The sequence below is a fragment of the Corella eumyota genome, chromosome 6 (assembly GCF_963082875.1).
Source record: "Corella eumyota chromosome 6, kaCorEumy4.1, whole genome shotgun sequence".
Taxonomy (NCBI): Eukaryota; Metazoa; Chordata; class Ascidiacea; order Phlebobranchia; family Corellidae; genus Corella; species Corella eumyota.
Genome location: NC_137495.1, coordinates 4109846 through 4125069, shown reverse-complemented (window position 1 = coordinate 4125069; position 15224 = coordinate 4109846). Strand labels below are relative to the sequence as shown.

General features: G+C 27.4%; 2 protein-coding genes across 2 annotated transcripts; both read left to right on the top strand.

Annotated features, from left to right (window-relative positions):
* The first annotated feature begins 2236 nt into the window (after positions 1–2236).
* Positions 2237–5657, top strand: LOC145755678 (kelch repeat and BTB domain-containing protein 12-like). Its single transcript, XM_082571931.1, has 11 exons — positions 2237–2390; positions 2486–2703; positions 3155–3301; positions 3403–3508; positions 3792–3919; positions 4080–4251; positions 4366–4539; positions 4616–4666; positions 4792–4917; positions 5038–5185; positions 5267–5657. The coding sequence occupies exons 1-11, from the start codon at positions 2237–2239 to the stop codon at positions 5403–5405; spliced, it is 1563 nt and encodes a 520-aa protein (XP_082428057.1). The 3' UTR covers positions 5406–5657.
* An 80-nt stretch (positions 5658–5737) lies between these two features.
* Positions 5738–10039, top strand: LOC145755409 (kelch-like protein 12). Its single transcript, XM_082571639.1, has 13 exons — positions 5738–6074; positions 6166–6289; positions 6451–6604; positions 6853–7070; positions 7160–7306; positions 7424–7529; positions 7627–7754; positions 8102–8276; positions 8670–8855; positions 8925–8975; positions 9081–9215; positions 9309–9462; positions 9586–10039. Exons 1-13 carry the CDS (start codon positions 5998–6000, stop codon positions 9722–9724), a joined length of 1794 nt encoding a protein of 597 aa, XP_082427765.1. The 5' UTR covers positions 5738–5997; the 3' UTR covers positions 9725–10039.
* The last annotated feature ends 5185 nt before the right edge of the window (positions 10040–15224 follow it).

Genomic DNA, 15224 nt, shown 5'->3' with positions numbered 1-15224 from the left:
TTAAGGTTCTCCCAATTAACATTTCGATGTTTACAATTAATTACGCGCGCTTGAAAGCGTTTAGCTAAATGCTTCTGTTAGCAAGACTCTAACGTCTTCGCGTCAAAGAAACTTTTGTTTACCTTTTGTTTGCATAGCACATGGTGTTTGTTTACAGTGTTGCCAATTCTTTTTTAAGCTTAAATAATTTAATTTTTTAATAATGTAAAACTTACATTCGATTGTTAAACGCGTAGACTTTTCCAACACGAACTGTAAAAATCGGATATTACGCAATACTAATTTAAGATACATTAAACTATATGCGCTTAAAAACGTTGCTAATATCCTTAAATTGAGCGCGACACGTTTTTCGATATCCGCAACTCCTTAACACGATAAAAAAAAATTTAAACTTAAGGAATTTAAATATAATGCAATTTAAGGATACAAATATAGTACAAAGTTACCTCACGTCTGTATTTTTCTTTAGCTTTAAATTAGCGTTTTGGATCCTAGGTCCTTATATAAAATAGCCTAGTTGTAAAAACTTACCTACAGAATAGTAATCAAGTTTATTTAAAACACACTTCAACAAATCTATAACAACAAACTCTGCGCGTTGCAAGTATATGTAATAACATTCACGTCTAATTAGGAAATAAATATCTCTCATTGCACGTTTTGTATTAGCCTAAGATGAGCCTTGAATTGTAGTCTCATAATATTTATTATAGGCCCGGGATATAATACGCGCGTTATCATCTCTCTTAAAATTTTTATTTACCCACTAAATTAAGAAAAGTGGGTAAACAGTGTAAAAAACGCGCTTGAACCCGACGTTAGTGTATAGCTTGAAACAATAACTAAGTATACACTTTTCTCCAATACAAATAAAAAATCTATTGCCTTAAAATAGTAGGAATCGTAAAACTTTATAAATTAATTGCAAGTCTGTAAGTACCTAAAAAAAGTAAATAATTTAATAAAAATTAATAGATAATTAGCACATTTGCCTTTTGGCAACACTAAAATTAAAAATGGTATAGTTCGCACGTGTTTTAAATAGCCATGCTCCTATATATGTTTATACAAAATTTATAAAAAGGAAAAAACCGTTGCGTGTTGATTTAAATATTACCATGCCAGATTTGTGTAACAAATTTTTAAGTCCAAACAGTGATCGTATATACTGTATATACCCATACGACCATGGATCCAATCTCTGAAGAAAAAGCTTTTTACCAAAAAAAAAGATGACTTCAAAAAGAACTAAGCAGTGAGTCAAGTAAGTTGGTAATTTTGCTAATGTACATAACATGAAAACAGAAAAATAAGCAGATCAATAAACATTATTAAAGTCAATATGCTGGAATAGACACAGCGAAAAAAAAGGAAACCAATATTTGTTTAACTCGCCTAACATTTTAAAAATGTAAATACAAGTTTTATAAAATATTTTCAAATAAAGTTATTTATTTATTTATAGGTATATTAAAGGTTTAAGTTAAATATCTTAGTCTAGTTTTATTAAAGTATTATTTTAGGGTATTCCCGCAAATGTGGATTTTAGTGTGGCGCTAATTTTTGCCATGCCTGTATGAAAAATTGCTAAAACTGAATGATGAGTAATTTTTTTGATATAGTGGAAGCTTATGATAATTTTCATGATGAGGAGTATATGAGTGAAAACTTTGCACAAAATCTTCTGGCACAATTAAATCAGTAATTTACCATATTATTTAATTTAAAACTGTTTTAGCATATATTTTTGTATTTATTTTTTAAAAAGAATGTTGTGCAATTAAACAAAATATAAATATTTAACTTAATTTTATCTTAAGTTTTTTCTTAGATCACGCAAACAAAAATCTGATACATGTGACATTGTGATAAACGTTGATGGAAAAGAATTCTTTGCAAACAAAGATGTCTTATCAGCTAGCAGTTTATTTTTTCGAACAATGTTTTCAACTAATGCAAGTTAATTAACGTTTATTTAAACTAATACACCATTAACTTGTGTTAATTTGTTAAGTTCTACATAATAATATACTTTTTTTTAAATATTATTACTATATGTAATTTAGTGCTCTTGAGTAAGATGCTATAAATACAACGAATATTTAATACAAAAAAAATAATGTTTAGAATTTTTTTGAACTGGATAAAATGTCAATTAAGATGCTGCAAGGATATAACTTAAGGTATTGCTAAAATTAATTTTAAATATATATCTCTCACCTTGAATTTTTAGATGAAAGAAAAATATGAAAACAAGGTTACAATAGAAGAAATTAACTCTGAAGTTTTCTCTGAAGTAATAAACTTTATGTATACTGGTAAAATACAACTGCCTGGTAAAGAAATTGAATCATATTTACATGCAGCTTCCATGATGCAAATTGAAAGTTAGTTTTTTTTAAGTTAATGTGTTTTTCGTTCAGGTTTAAATGTTTTTGGTAATATTTTTTTTATTAAGTGTACAAAAAATATATTTTTTTAGGTTTGCTGAACACACTTAATAATTTTTTTGTTGATCACTTGGCAGTTGAAACTTGTATTTACGTTAGAAAATTAGCTCGACAATATTCCATAAAATGCCTTAATGACGCATGTACTGAATATATTATCGAAAATTTTGATGAAGTTATTCTGGAAAAAGACTTTATGGAGCAGTCTTTTGATGACATTGTTATGCTTATGACTTCAGATGATCTCATGGTATTTAAAACCTAGTATTAATAAATATCTATTTAAATAAATATTTTTTTTATATTTTATTGTTTTTATATTTTTTATTCACTATTTTTTTTAAATAAAAGAGCTGAATAATTTTAAATATTAAGAGTAATAAATATTTTTGCCTGCAACGTGGTGTAGTGGTAAGAACACTTGCTACACCACACGTGAGGTCGTGGGTTCAATCCCCACAGCTCTCATGCTGTAGCACCCTTGTGTGAGGCGCTATAATTGGTATGAACTCCTGCTGAGCCAGTACTTAATCAGCAGTATAATTATCGGGGAATTATAATCTATAATATCCCAAACTGCCACAGGCAACTCAAGACTGGGTCGGAGTAACTGATGTTATTCTATGTTTAAGTCGCGCATTCGACTTTCCTACATCGAGGATAAATTAATATACAAAAAAAAATTTAATATTTTAATAAAGGCCAACTCTGAAGAAAATGTCTATAAAGTAATGATCAATTGGATAAAATCAAGTGATTCAAGAAGACAACATCTTGTTCAGCTTTTCCAACATATTCGTTTAAAGTTTATTTCTTCAAACTTTCTTGTTACTTCAATAATGGCAGAGGTATATAATACAATTTTAAAACCTAAGTTTAATCTAAGTCAACATTTTTAAAATCTTTTTTATTACTTAAACTTGTTTTAAAACTATTGTTTTATGTATAGAACATGATAGATGAAAACAAGCAGTGTAGAATGTTAGTATTTGAAGCTATTAAACATCACTCTCATTCTAAAGACGAGTGGAACTGTAAAAGAAGGAAGGGATATGGTATGATTTGAACTATTTTAAATGTATAAATAAACGGTAGCATAATTGTAACATGGTTTTACTGATAGAATAAAATATACTGGCCCAATATATTTAGTAAGGGACTTGGTATTGTAAAAAATTATATCTTTTTTTAGGAATGACACACTATAGTTCTATAGCATATTCACTGAGGTCTGAAACCACCTTTTTGTATTTACAAAAGTTTACTGTAATAAATGTAGCTTAACAATGAAACTTATTAAGTTTTATTCGTACTAATACATATTTGTTTTTTTGTTAGGTGTTTTAGAAGAATGGGATTATCCATTGTTCAACGATGAAAATGTGATGGCAGTTATGTCGTTTCCAAATCAGAGTCAGTCTTTTTGTTTTTTAGATCTGAAAACCGAAAGAAATTTTGCTACAAAGGTACTTTTAAAGTAAAAATGTGGCTAAATACATCCGTGTTTGTGCTTTATATCATACCAATTTAGCTACTTAAACCAAAGTTTATTACTTAATATTTCAAATATTAATTTTTGTTTAGTTTCTTTATTCATTACTACTTAATTTAGTTTTATTTTTTTAGAGTAATATCTATCCTCAAAATTGTCAACAATGTGAAGTTGTTTTATATAAAAATGCTCTAGTGTTTTGTGGGGTAGATGGTGGTACTCAGGTTGCCAAATACGATGGGAACTGGAGTATGCTTCCCAATTTATTAAGACAACGATATAAATATTTGGCTGTGGTTTATCATGGTTGGTGTAATTTAACTATTTGTGTAATGTAGACTTATGGTTTTTAGTAACATTTTAACTAAAAAAACTATTTTCTTATACAATTTAAGTATACATACCTCAATTTTTTTTAAGATCAATTACTTGTGTTTGGGAGCATTGTTCAACAGCATGGTGGAATGTTTGGTTATGAAAACAACCAACAACATTCTTTAACCTCCATCGACAAACTAAATGACACAAACACTGCATGGGTTGAATTTTGTAATATAAATGTAAGAACAAACATGAGAGCAATTTGTGTTGAAGGTATGAATATTGTCATTTAAAAAATAAAAAATACTTTTTCGTGCTGAATTATTAATCTTATGTTTAATATAAACAGATACACTTTACTGCTGTGGTGGACAAACTATTTCAAACCAAAATCGACAGCGTAACTATTTAAATACAGTTGTTTCTTTAATTTTTGTTTATTTTTATCTTAAATCATGTTGTTTTTTGCAAAATTTGAATTATTTTTTAAATGAATGTATATATATACTTTAATTAAACATTCAGGGAATGTAACAAACTTGGTGTCCAGCTTTAACTTGAAAACCAAAGTAGAAAAGAAACTTGCCCCAATGCATTGTGCAAGAACAAACTTTCTGATTACTTCTTTCGATAAGAAAATATTTGTTCTTGGTGAGTGTTGTGTTTTTATTGAGCATAAAATATATTGTTGTTTTTTGTAAGGATGTTTTTATTTAAACTAAGTTATTTAAATTCCCATGTACTTTTGTATCTTTAATATTATTCACTAAGGTGGAACAAATTCTGCTGGTCAACAATCTTCTCCTCGGATGGAGTTTTTAGAAATTACTGACAATATGTGGACAACTGTAACCTTTCCTTTTTATGGTTCACCATGTGATATTATTGGAGACCAACAAGGAATTTACATTCTCTTCAGGTAATACTGAGTTATGCAAGTTGTAACAAAAAATTTTTAAATATTTTTATGTATGCTGTTGCTAATTAGTTATGTTTTTAGAGTGGGATATGTTACAAAATATTGTCCTTCCACTCAACAATTAAAGTGTGTTCATCAGTGCAAAGATTTAGCTCATGGTCAGCAGCTTTCTTTTGGCAAGCTCATAAAAGGAAGTCATGATTTCTTTAAGTTAAAATAATGTTAATTTAATGTAAGGGCATATAGTATTCTGAACAAATATTGAGTTTGTTGCACAATGTTATTTTATATATTATTATGTTAATTTTCACTATATTACTGCTGTAACAATTAAGTATAGCAAAAATACTGTAAATACAAAAAAAAATATTTTGCTAATAAGAAACTGCCATTTAGTTATTAAATATTGTTTTATATGTATATTTGTCCAAATAACTAACAAAATGGCAATTAAAAAGCTTATTAATTATTGCTAAATCATATATTAACCATAAAAAAGAGTATATGTTATACTTTATAAATCATTTTTTGTACTATTTTATAGACTGTAGTTTGTTGTTTCAGCAAAGTTTACGATATTATATTTGTTTACCATTGGTAGGCAGGTACAAATTTTTAATGTTAAGAGAAACAAATATTTAATTTGTGCTCTGTCAACAAGCAAGTAATAATACTTAAATGAACATTGTATTCGATACTAGGGTATTTCTGTAATACAAAATTTTTATAACTGTTGATGTGTACATCTGTTGTTGTTAAGTAAAACTTAAACATTTAATTGTAATCAATTTGTTGGATTTATTCATCAAGAAATGGCTCCACAAGCCAGTGATAATAAGTTGTACAAGTTTGACAATTATGCTGAAACAATGTTGGACAAGTTAAACCGGTAGTTTTATAATATCTTCTTTTACGATCTATGTAAACAAGATCTGATTTAAAGTTTTTTTAAATTTTCTAATGATGTAATTTTATTAAAGGAGTCGCATATCGAAATCTGAAACATGTGACATTGTAATAAGTGTGGATGGGGTGGATTTTTTTGCAAACAAAGATATCTTATCAGCTAGCAGTACATTTTTTCAAACAATGTTTACAACAAATGTAAGTTATTTTTTTGTATCATTTTTATTTTGTTATTTTTTTCTGTATTTGAAATATTTAATATATAACAGCTGAAATAATTGTTTTTTGTCTATGATAAATATATTTGTTGATATTAATTTAAAAATATTATTTGCACTATTTTTTTCTATATTTATTAGATGAAGGAAAAATATGAGGACAAGGTGGCGTTAAAAGAATTGAGCTCCGAAACATTTCAACAAGTAATAAACTTTATTTATACTGGGGAAATATCATTGTCTGCTGATAACGTTGGAGATTATTTGCATGCAGCTTCCATGATGCAAATAGAGGGTTTGTATTTATACTTATACTTAGTTTTCACTTCCTTAGTAATACATAAGTGCCCATAATTCAGCTAATTTTTTTTAACCTTTGGCCACAGGTTGGTACTAACATTTCTTTGTTGTAATTTGCCTTCACACTATTAAAAATGTAATTGTTTTATTTTAAAGACCTACAAATTTGATATACATACATTATTTACAAAAGCTAGCTTTTTTTGAGATTTTGCTTTAATTTAGAAAAGTTTTTTATTTTAGATTTGCTTAATACTATAAGCAAGTTTTTTGTTGATGATCTTTCTGCCAAAAATTGCCTTCAGTTAAGAAAATTAGCATGGCAGTATTCAATTGAGAGTCTAGTTGATTCAACCACGAAATGCATCATTGAACATTTTGATGATGTCTCCCAGCAAAATGACTTTGTTCAGCTACCTTTTAAAGACATTAACATTTTAATGTCATCAAATGAGCTTATGGTACGTAACAATTTAGTAATTTTTGGTGTTAAAAATTTGATAGATTTTAGTATTATTAGGTTAAAGTTTTGAAAAAATAATTTTAAAAGGCAATTTCTGAGGAAAATGTTTTTAACATGATGATAAATTGGATCAAATTTAGTGAATCGAGAATTCAACATTTACCACAGCTATTTCAACATTTACGTTTAAAATATATTCCTTTAAACTTTTTACTGACTTCAATTATGGAACAGGTATGGGCAAAATTTATAATGTAAAAAAGCTTAAAAGGGTAATGTAAATCTTATTTTTTGCTTTGTTTATTATTGTGTTATTTTTTTAATGATGTATCTGTTTTGGTGTGGTGATAGAGCATGATAGATGATAATAAACAGTGTAGAGCTCTGGTATTTAAAGCTATTAAGCATCACTCTCAGCCTAACGAAATATGGGATTGTGAAAGAAGAGAAGGGTTTGGTAATTATTTATGTTTGTGGCACACCAAATCTAATTAAAGGATCCAGTACTATTTAAATTTCATAGTTTAGTAGACACTAGTATTTCTTTTTTTTAGGTGTTATTGGCCCTTGGAAAACTGCATCATTTAATGATAAAAATGTTGTAGGGCTGATGACAGTTCCGAATAACCCTACTCAAATTAACTTAATAAATGTCGATACAGAAAAGAATTTTAGTGCACAGGTTTGGCTATTCTTCTTTTGGCTAAGTTTTTTTGTGGATTTGATACTAACGAGAAAAATACAAAATTTAAAAATTTGGAATTGTAAAAAAAAATAATTTTACATATGCCAATTCAATTATGTGATAGTGCAATAGGTTAAACTAATGAAATAAATTTTATTATTTACAACTATATTTATTTTATTTACTAAAAATTGACATATGATTAACATATAAACAAAAAAAAATATCAAGAGAATTTATTAAAGAAAAATTATAGTTATTTTAAACTTGCACTTCAAACATGAGGTTTCAAAAGTTATAAGTTATTAATCTCTAAGGGTAATGGTATCTATTATTTTTTTTAGATGATTGGTAACCTTGCTCTTCAGAATTGTCAACAATGTGCAGTTGTTTTATATAAAAATGCTCTAGTGTTTTGTGGAGTAAACAATAATCGAGTTGTCAAATATGATGGAAATTGGAGTTGGCTTCCAAATTTATCACGACAACGGTATACATGTTTAGCTGTAGTTTATCAAGGTTAGCATTAGTTAAAGTACTTTTAACAAATCTTTCCTCATACTGTTAGTTTTATACCCGGCAGCGTGTAGTGTGGTGGTCAGAACACTTTCTATGCTACATAAGGTTCTAAGTTGGATTCCTAGTGATCTCATGCTGTAGCGCCCTTAAGTAAGGTGGTATAAACGGTATGAACTCCTGCTGAGCCTAATCACCAGCTCAACTATCTGGCAATTATAATCTATAATATCTCAAAATGCCACAGGCAACTCGAAATTGAGTGCGGGTAACTGTTGTTACTCTATGTTTAGGTCGCGCATTTAATCTTTCCACATTGAAGATAAATATATGTACAAAAGAAAATTTAAATAAAAAACCTCTAAACATCTATTTTTTTATTTTATTTTTTTGTAGATGAAATATTAGTATTTGGAAGTTATATTTCAATGCAAGGGAATGGGGCTGTGTATAATGGAAGAATGGCTTCACTACAACAAAGTTCTATAAGTTCTGTTAACAAACTAAATGACACGAACACTGCTTGGGTTACCTATTGTAATATGAAAGCAAGAACAAACATGAAAGCTGTTTGCCTTAAAGGTATTGGAGTTTCTTAATCAAATACCTTATTAACTAAATTTTAAATAATTTTTCTTTTCATTTAAACAGATGTTATTTATTGTTGTGGTGGACAAACTATTCCGAACGGTGGTGGGCAAAGTAAATGTTTGTATTATTACTAAAGCATTATTTATGTTATTATGTAACCATGTAGTTGTTGCAAAATTCTACTTATTATGTTATCATTTTTTTATATATTTTAAGGTTTTTCACAGCAAGTAACAAACTTGGTTTCTAGTTTCAACTTAGAGAACAAAGTGGAAAAGGATCTTGCACCAATGAATTGTGCAAGAACTAATTTTCTAATAACTTCTTTTGATCACAAAATATATGTTCTTGGTTTGTTTATTTGTGAGAGTTTTTGAAAAAAATTATATACATTCTTTATTTCAACCTTTTGTAAAAAAACTTGTGGATTATTAATTTGTTTAGGTGGCACTGGAGTAAATGGTCGGCAAGTTGACCCCCAGATGGAGTTTTTGGAGGTAAAGGAGAATGTTTGGACCAAAGTCACCTCTCCCACACCATTTCGTGATATAGCAATGGATATTTTGGGAGATCAGCATGACATTCTTGTTCTTCTCAGGTGAATATAATCAAATAAAAAAATGCTTTTAATAAATTATCAAGATAGTATAGAGCTTGTTATGTATATATCCTATATTTTATTAACTTGCATATTTAAAATAACTTTCTTTTGTATGTGTAGAACGGGAATCATTTTAAAATATAGTCCATTCAATCAACAATTTAAGTGTGTTTACGAGTGCAAAGCTCTTACTGCGGCCCAACAACTTGTTTTTGGCAAACTTGTTAAAGGAAATCTTAGCTCACTAGGGTTCAAATAATATAATTTTATAAATGTCAATGATTAAAATCAAAAGTAACTTTACCAATGAGTTTTTACTAATGAATACTGATTCCTAGGTATGAAAGGAACTATAACTTGCCTTTAGTAAATTATTGTTTGATTTGTATTTAATTGTTTGATTTGTTGTCCTAAAATATTGGTAAGCAAAATTGTTCTTAATCACTGCAAAATTATGTTTTATAACAAAAAGTGATTAATTTTAACAAGTTAAACAGGTTTACATTCTGACATTGTGAAAGGGTTTACAGGTTTACATTCTGACACAATGTTATTTTAAATATTATTATGATAATTTTTACCATATTACTGCTGTAACAATTAGGTATAGCAAAAATACTGTAAATACAAGAAAAAAATTATTTTGCTAATAGGAAACTGCCATTTAGTTATTAAATATTGTTTCTTGTGTATATTTGTCTAAATAACTAACAAAATGGTAATGCTAATTAATCACTGCAAAATCATATATTGTACCATAAAATAAAGTGTATGTCATACTTTACAAATCATTTTTTGTGCTATATTAGAGAATGTAATTTGCTATTTAGCAAAGTTCCGAATATTATATTTGTTTACCAATGGTACGGCAGGTACAAATTTTTAATGTTCAGAGAGGCAAATATTTAATTTATGCTCTTTAAACATGCAAAGTGATAAAACTTCAATGAAATCTTTTATATGACTCTTAAGGTATTTCTCTGATATTAGATTTTAGTATCCAATGTTTTATATGTATCTGTGGGTGTTAAGTATAACTTTAAGTTAAATTAAAAGCAATTGGTTAGTTTATATTTTCTGAAAAATGGCAAATCAAACGAACAAAAATAAGTTGTACTTATTAAAAAATTATGCAAAGAATCTTTTGGACGAATTGAACCAGTAATGTTGCACTTTTCATTTATTGGTCTAAATTGATATATTTATGATAGTTTATTTTTTTAATGACCTGATTTATTAAAGGAGTCGCATATCAAAATCTGAAACATGTGACATTGTAATAAGTGTGGATGGGATAGAGTTTTTTGCAAACAAGGATATCTTATCAGCTAGTAGTGCATTTTTTCGTTCAATGTTTACAACAAATGTAAGTAATTTGGCTCTTTTATATTTTCTTTTTTGGTTTAAATTTTGCTTCCAAACCATGTCAAGTAAATAAACAAAATGTAACATACAAAATCACTTCTTTATTTTCAGGTTTAGTTATTTTAATATTAAGTTATTCTTAACTGTTTACTATTACTAAGATGAAAGAAAAATATGAAAACAAAGTGACATTAAAAGAATTGAGCTCTGAGACATTTGAACAAGTATTAAATTTTATTTATACTGGAGAAATATCATTATCTGTTGATAATGTAAAAGACTATTTACATGCAGCGTCTATGTTACAAATTGAAGGTTTGTTTTTGACTAAACCGTTTTTTATTGACATGTTTTTATTTTGGTTACATGGGATTTTAATTTTAGTGTTGCTTAACACGATTGGGATTTTTTTTGGGGAAGATCTAGGCATCGAAAATTGCCTTTATTTTAGAAAATTAGCTCAGCTGTATTCAATGATAAGTCTAGTTGATGCTACAACAACATATATTATTGAAAATTTTGATATTGTCTCAAAACAAAAAGAGTTTGTAGAAGTTTCTTTTGAGGATTTTCATTTGCTAATGTCATCAAATGATCTTATGGTATTGACTAGTTTTGAGAAAGTGTAAAGGTTTTCTTTTAATTTTTTTTTTGTTTAAAGTAATAGTAAACGTTATGTAAATTTATTGAAGGCAAAAACTGAAGAAAATGTTTACAATGTGATGATAAATTGGATTAAATTTAACGATTCAAGAATTCAACATCTTTTTCAGCTTTTTCAACATATTCGTTTAAAATTTGTTCCTTTAAACTTCCTTGTTACTTCAATCATGCAAGAGGTCTAAACAAATAAATTTATATTTTTATATGTTGCTTTTTTGTTTTAAAAACGATTTTATTATTTCGGATTAATTTTAGAATTTGATCGATGACAACAAACAGTGTAGGGCTCTGGCCTTTAAAGCTATAAGGCATCACTCTCATCCAAAAGGTGATTGGAAGTGTGAAAAGAGGAAGGGTTTTGGTAAGTATTACCATTTATATATCCTTGCTGTAATACTTGCAACAAATAACTTTTTATAACATAAATTAACTTTAATTTTTAAGGTGATATTGGGCATTGGAAAACCTCCCTATTGACTGATGAAAAAGTAACTGCACTGGTGTCATTGTCAAATAGTAATCGATATTTAAACATGGTAGATGTTGATACAAACAAAAAGGTGACCATAGAGGTTGGTAATTAATTTGCTGTATTTTTGTGATAGTATTGCAGTTATATTAAGAAGGGCAATCTATATTATTTTTATTATAAAGTTTAGTATTTTATTATTTTATAAGTGCAAGTTAAAAAAATATATTTACTGTATTACTAAAAAAGTAATATCAAATTTTTTTACAATTAAGAATAAACATAAGATGTTAACAAATTTAAACTTTCTAAATATATCCCAACATAGTGGATTGGTAACGTTGATTATCAACAATGTGAAGTTGTTTTAAATCGAAATGCTCTAGTGTTTTGTGGGCTATATGGTGGAACTCAGGTTGCCAAATATGATGGAAATTGGAGTTGGTTACCAAATTTATCAAAGCAACGTTATACATGTTTAACTGTGGTCTATGAAGGTTAGTTATAATTTAAAGATTTGTAATGGTTGCTAATTGAATCATTGTTAGTTTATGTCTATCTGTTTATGACTATCTGTACTAGTGTCATGTCTAATTTGTATTAGCAATGCTTCCCCCCCCTTTATACATTTTGGTCAAACTTGTTTTTCCAATATGCTATTTTAGTTTAGTAATATGCCATAGGTGCGTTTTATAAGCACATGTGTAAAAAATTCTTTTTTTGTTAATAAAACATATTTTGTTATACATTTTATATCATTACCACCCTCTTATGTCTGATTCGTTGCGATAACATATAAGCAACTGCAATCTTTAAAAACATTATATTTTTATGTTACAACTGCAACAATATAAATACTTTTTATACCAAGAAATCCTGTATTTATTATAAATGATTTTTACTTGTTACTTTTTTAAGATGAACTGTATGTATTTGGAAGTGATAGGAAACTGCAAAACTTATATGGTTCGAGCTACAATTCAAAAACACTTATAGCTTCTATCGACAAACTAAATGACACGGATACTGCATGGGTTGAATATTGTAATATGAATGTAAGAACAAACATGAAAGCTGTTTGTATTGAAGGTATAGTTCTTGTTTTTATAAAATATATAATATATATTACCTATTTTCGTAAGTTAATTGTAATATTCTTTTAAAAACAGATACTATTTACTGCTGTGGTGGACAACCCATAACAGCCAGACTTAACCAGGTTAATTTGGTTTCAAGCTTTAATTTGAAGACCAAAGAAGAAAGGAATCTTGCACCAATGAACGGCAGAAAAAAAGACTTTGTGATTACTTCTTTTGATATGAAAGTATATGTTTTAGGTAGGTGTTGGTTTTGTTAAAAATGTAAACTTTTGTTGCTAACAATGCTTGTTTTATAATGACATAACGCATGTTCTATACTTCTATCTTATTGTTTAGATTACTTATATTTATCATATACATATAAATAAAAACCTACGTAAGTTATGTAATCAAAATATAAATGTTTTGGTATAAATTTAATGTTTCAAGGTGAAAATCAAATGCAGTTTTTAAACCCAGGTTATAACATTTGGACAAACATCACTTTACCCATAACATTTCGAGATTTACCAATTAATATTTTTGGGGATAAGCATGACATACTTATTATTTTTAGGTAAATATCAACTAACAAAATTGATTTGTTGGAATTTTAATTAGATTATAATTGGCTTATTTTAATATTGTTTTTTTTTTGGTACAAGCACGTTTGTTTTTTAACTTCAATTGTAGCTTTTTACATTTACCTACACCTAAACTACTTTTTTGCATAAGTAGAACTGGTTATGTTGTGAGATATTGTCCATACAATCAACATTTGGAATCTGTCCCAACCTTTAAAGATTTGACTCAAGGTCAGCAACTTATGTTTGTCAAACTTGTGAAAGGAAATCATACATTGTTGAAGTCAAAATAATGGGGTTGTTTAATTTACTGACAAAATTTAATAATTAAGTTGGTACATAACCTAATGTTCTTTCATTTTTAATATTTAAAAGGTTCCTTTTAAGCCATTATTGCTTTTATATATAAAACGAAAGTGCTATATTAAAAATTGTGTGGTTATATGCCAGTAAGTAGATTTATTTTATTTTGTTTAATAAAGTTTTTATTCTGTTGGTGTTTTTGTAATTATCTTTTACAAACTTAGCTTGCATTTTGGCAATTAAGATTTGTACTTATAATTGTAAAAACATTCATAAATATAAAAATCCTACATAATACTAGTAATTCAATATATGTTTTGTATTATTTTATGAATTTGGTAAAAGAAACCATTTAAAATCAACCTTTTTTGCTATTTAATAAAAATAAAATTTAGTACTTTTTTTGGCTATAAATTGGGTAGGTAAATATTGATTAGTATATCATGTTTATTGAAAATATCAACAAATATAGGTTGCTTATTTTACAAAGATCAAATATTTGATTAAAGGCTCTTTAAACAAATGAGTCATGTAGTTTAAATAAAAAAAATTGTATGACTTTAGGGTATTTTCTTGATTTTGTATTTTGGTATCTGTTATTTTGCCCATATCTGTCATCACCAAGTATAGCTTAAAATATAGTTTAATTAGAAGCACTCTACTGACTATCTTGTTAAAATATGGCTCCCCAAGCTAGTGATTATCAGTTGTACAAGTTTGAAAATTATGCTGAGATTCTCCTTGCTACTAACATTTCTTGATTGTAATTTGCCTGCACACTACTAAAAATGTAATTGTTTTTTTTTAAAGATCTTTAAATTTAATATACATACATTATTTACAAAGCTTTTTTTGAAGTTTTACTTTAATTTGGAAAAGTTTTTTATTTTAGATTTGCTTAATACTATAAGCAAGTTTTTTGTTGATGATCTTTCTGCCAAAAATTGCCTTCAGTTAAGAAAATTAGCATGGCAGTATTCAATTGAGAGTCTAGTTGATTCAACCACGAAATGCATCATTGAACATTTTGATGATGTCTCCCAGCAAAATGACTTTGTTCAGCTACCTTTTAAAGACATTAACATTTTAATTAAATGAGCTTATGGTACGTAACAATTTAGTAATTTTTGGTGTTAAAAGCTTGATAGATTTATTTAAATTTTAGTATTATTAGGTTAAAGTTGAATTGATTTTTGAAAAAATAATTTTAAAAGGCAATTTCTGAGGAAAATGTTTTTAACATGATGATAAATTGGATCAAATTTAGTGAATCGAGAATTCAACATTTACCACAGC

What these genes read in the sequence shown, in the direction of transcription:
- LOC145755678 (XM_082571931.1), top strand. Translation starts at nt 2,237, where the DNA reads ATGAAAGAAAAATATGAAAACAAGGTTACAATAGAAGAAATTAACTCT. An exon ending in TGACTTCAGATGATCTCATG is followed by an intron (nt 2,704 to 3,154) that starts GTATTTAAAACC and finishes ATTTTAATAAAG; the next exon opens with GCCAACTCTGAAGAAAATGT. An exon ending in TTCAAACCAAAATCGACAGC is followed by an intron (nt 4,667 to 4,791) that starts GTAACTATTTAA and finishes TTAAACATTCAG; the next exon opens with GGAATGTAACAAACTTGGTG.
- LOC145755409 (XM_082571639.1), top strand. Translation starts at nt 5,998, where the DNA reads ATGGCTCCACAAGCCAGTGATAATAAGTTGTACAAGTTTGACAATTAT. An exon ending in TTTAGCTGTAGTTTATCAAG is followed by an intron (nt 8,277 to 8,669) that starts GTTAGCATTAGT and finishes ATTTTTTTGTAG; the next exon opens with ATGAAATATTAGTATTTGGA. An exon ending in GAAAGCTGTTTGCCTTAAAG is followed by an intron (nt 8,856 to 8,924) that starts GTATTGGAGTTT and finishes TCATTTAAACAG; the next exon opens with ATGTTATTTATTGTTGTGGT.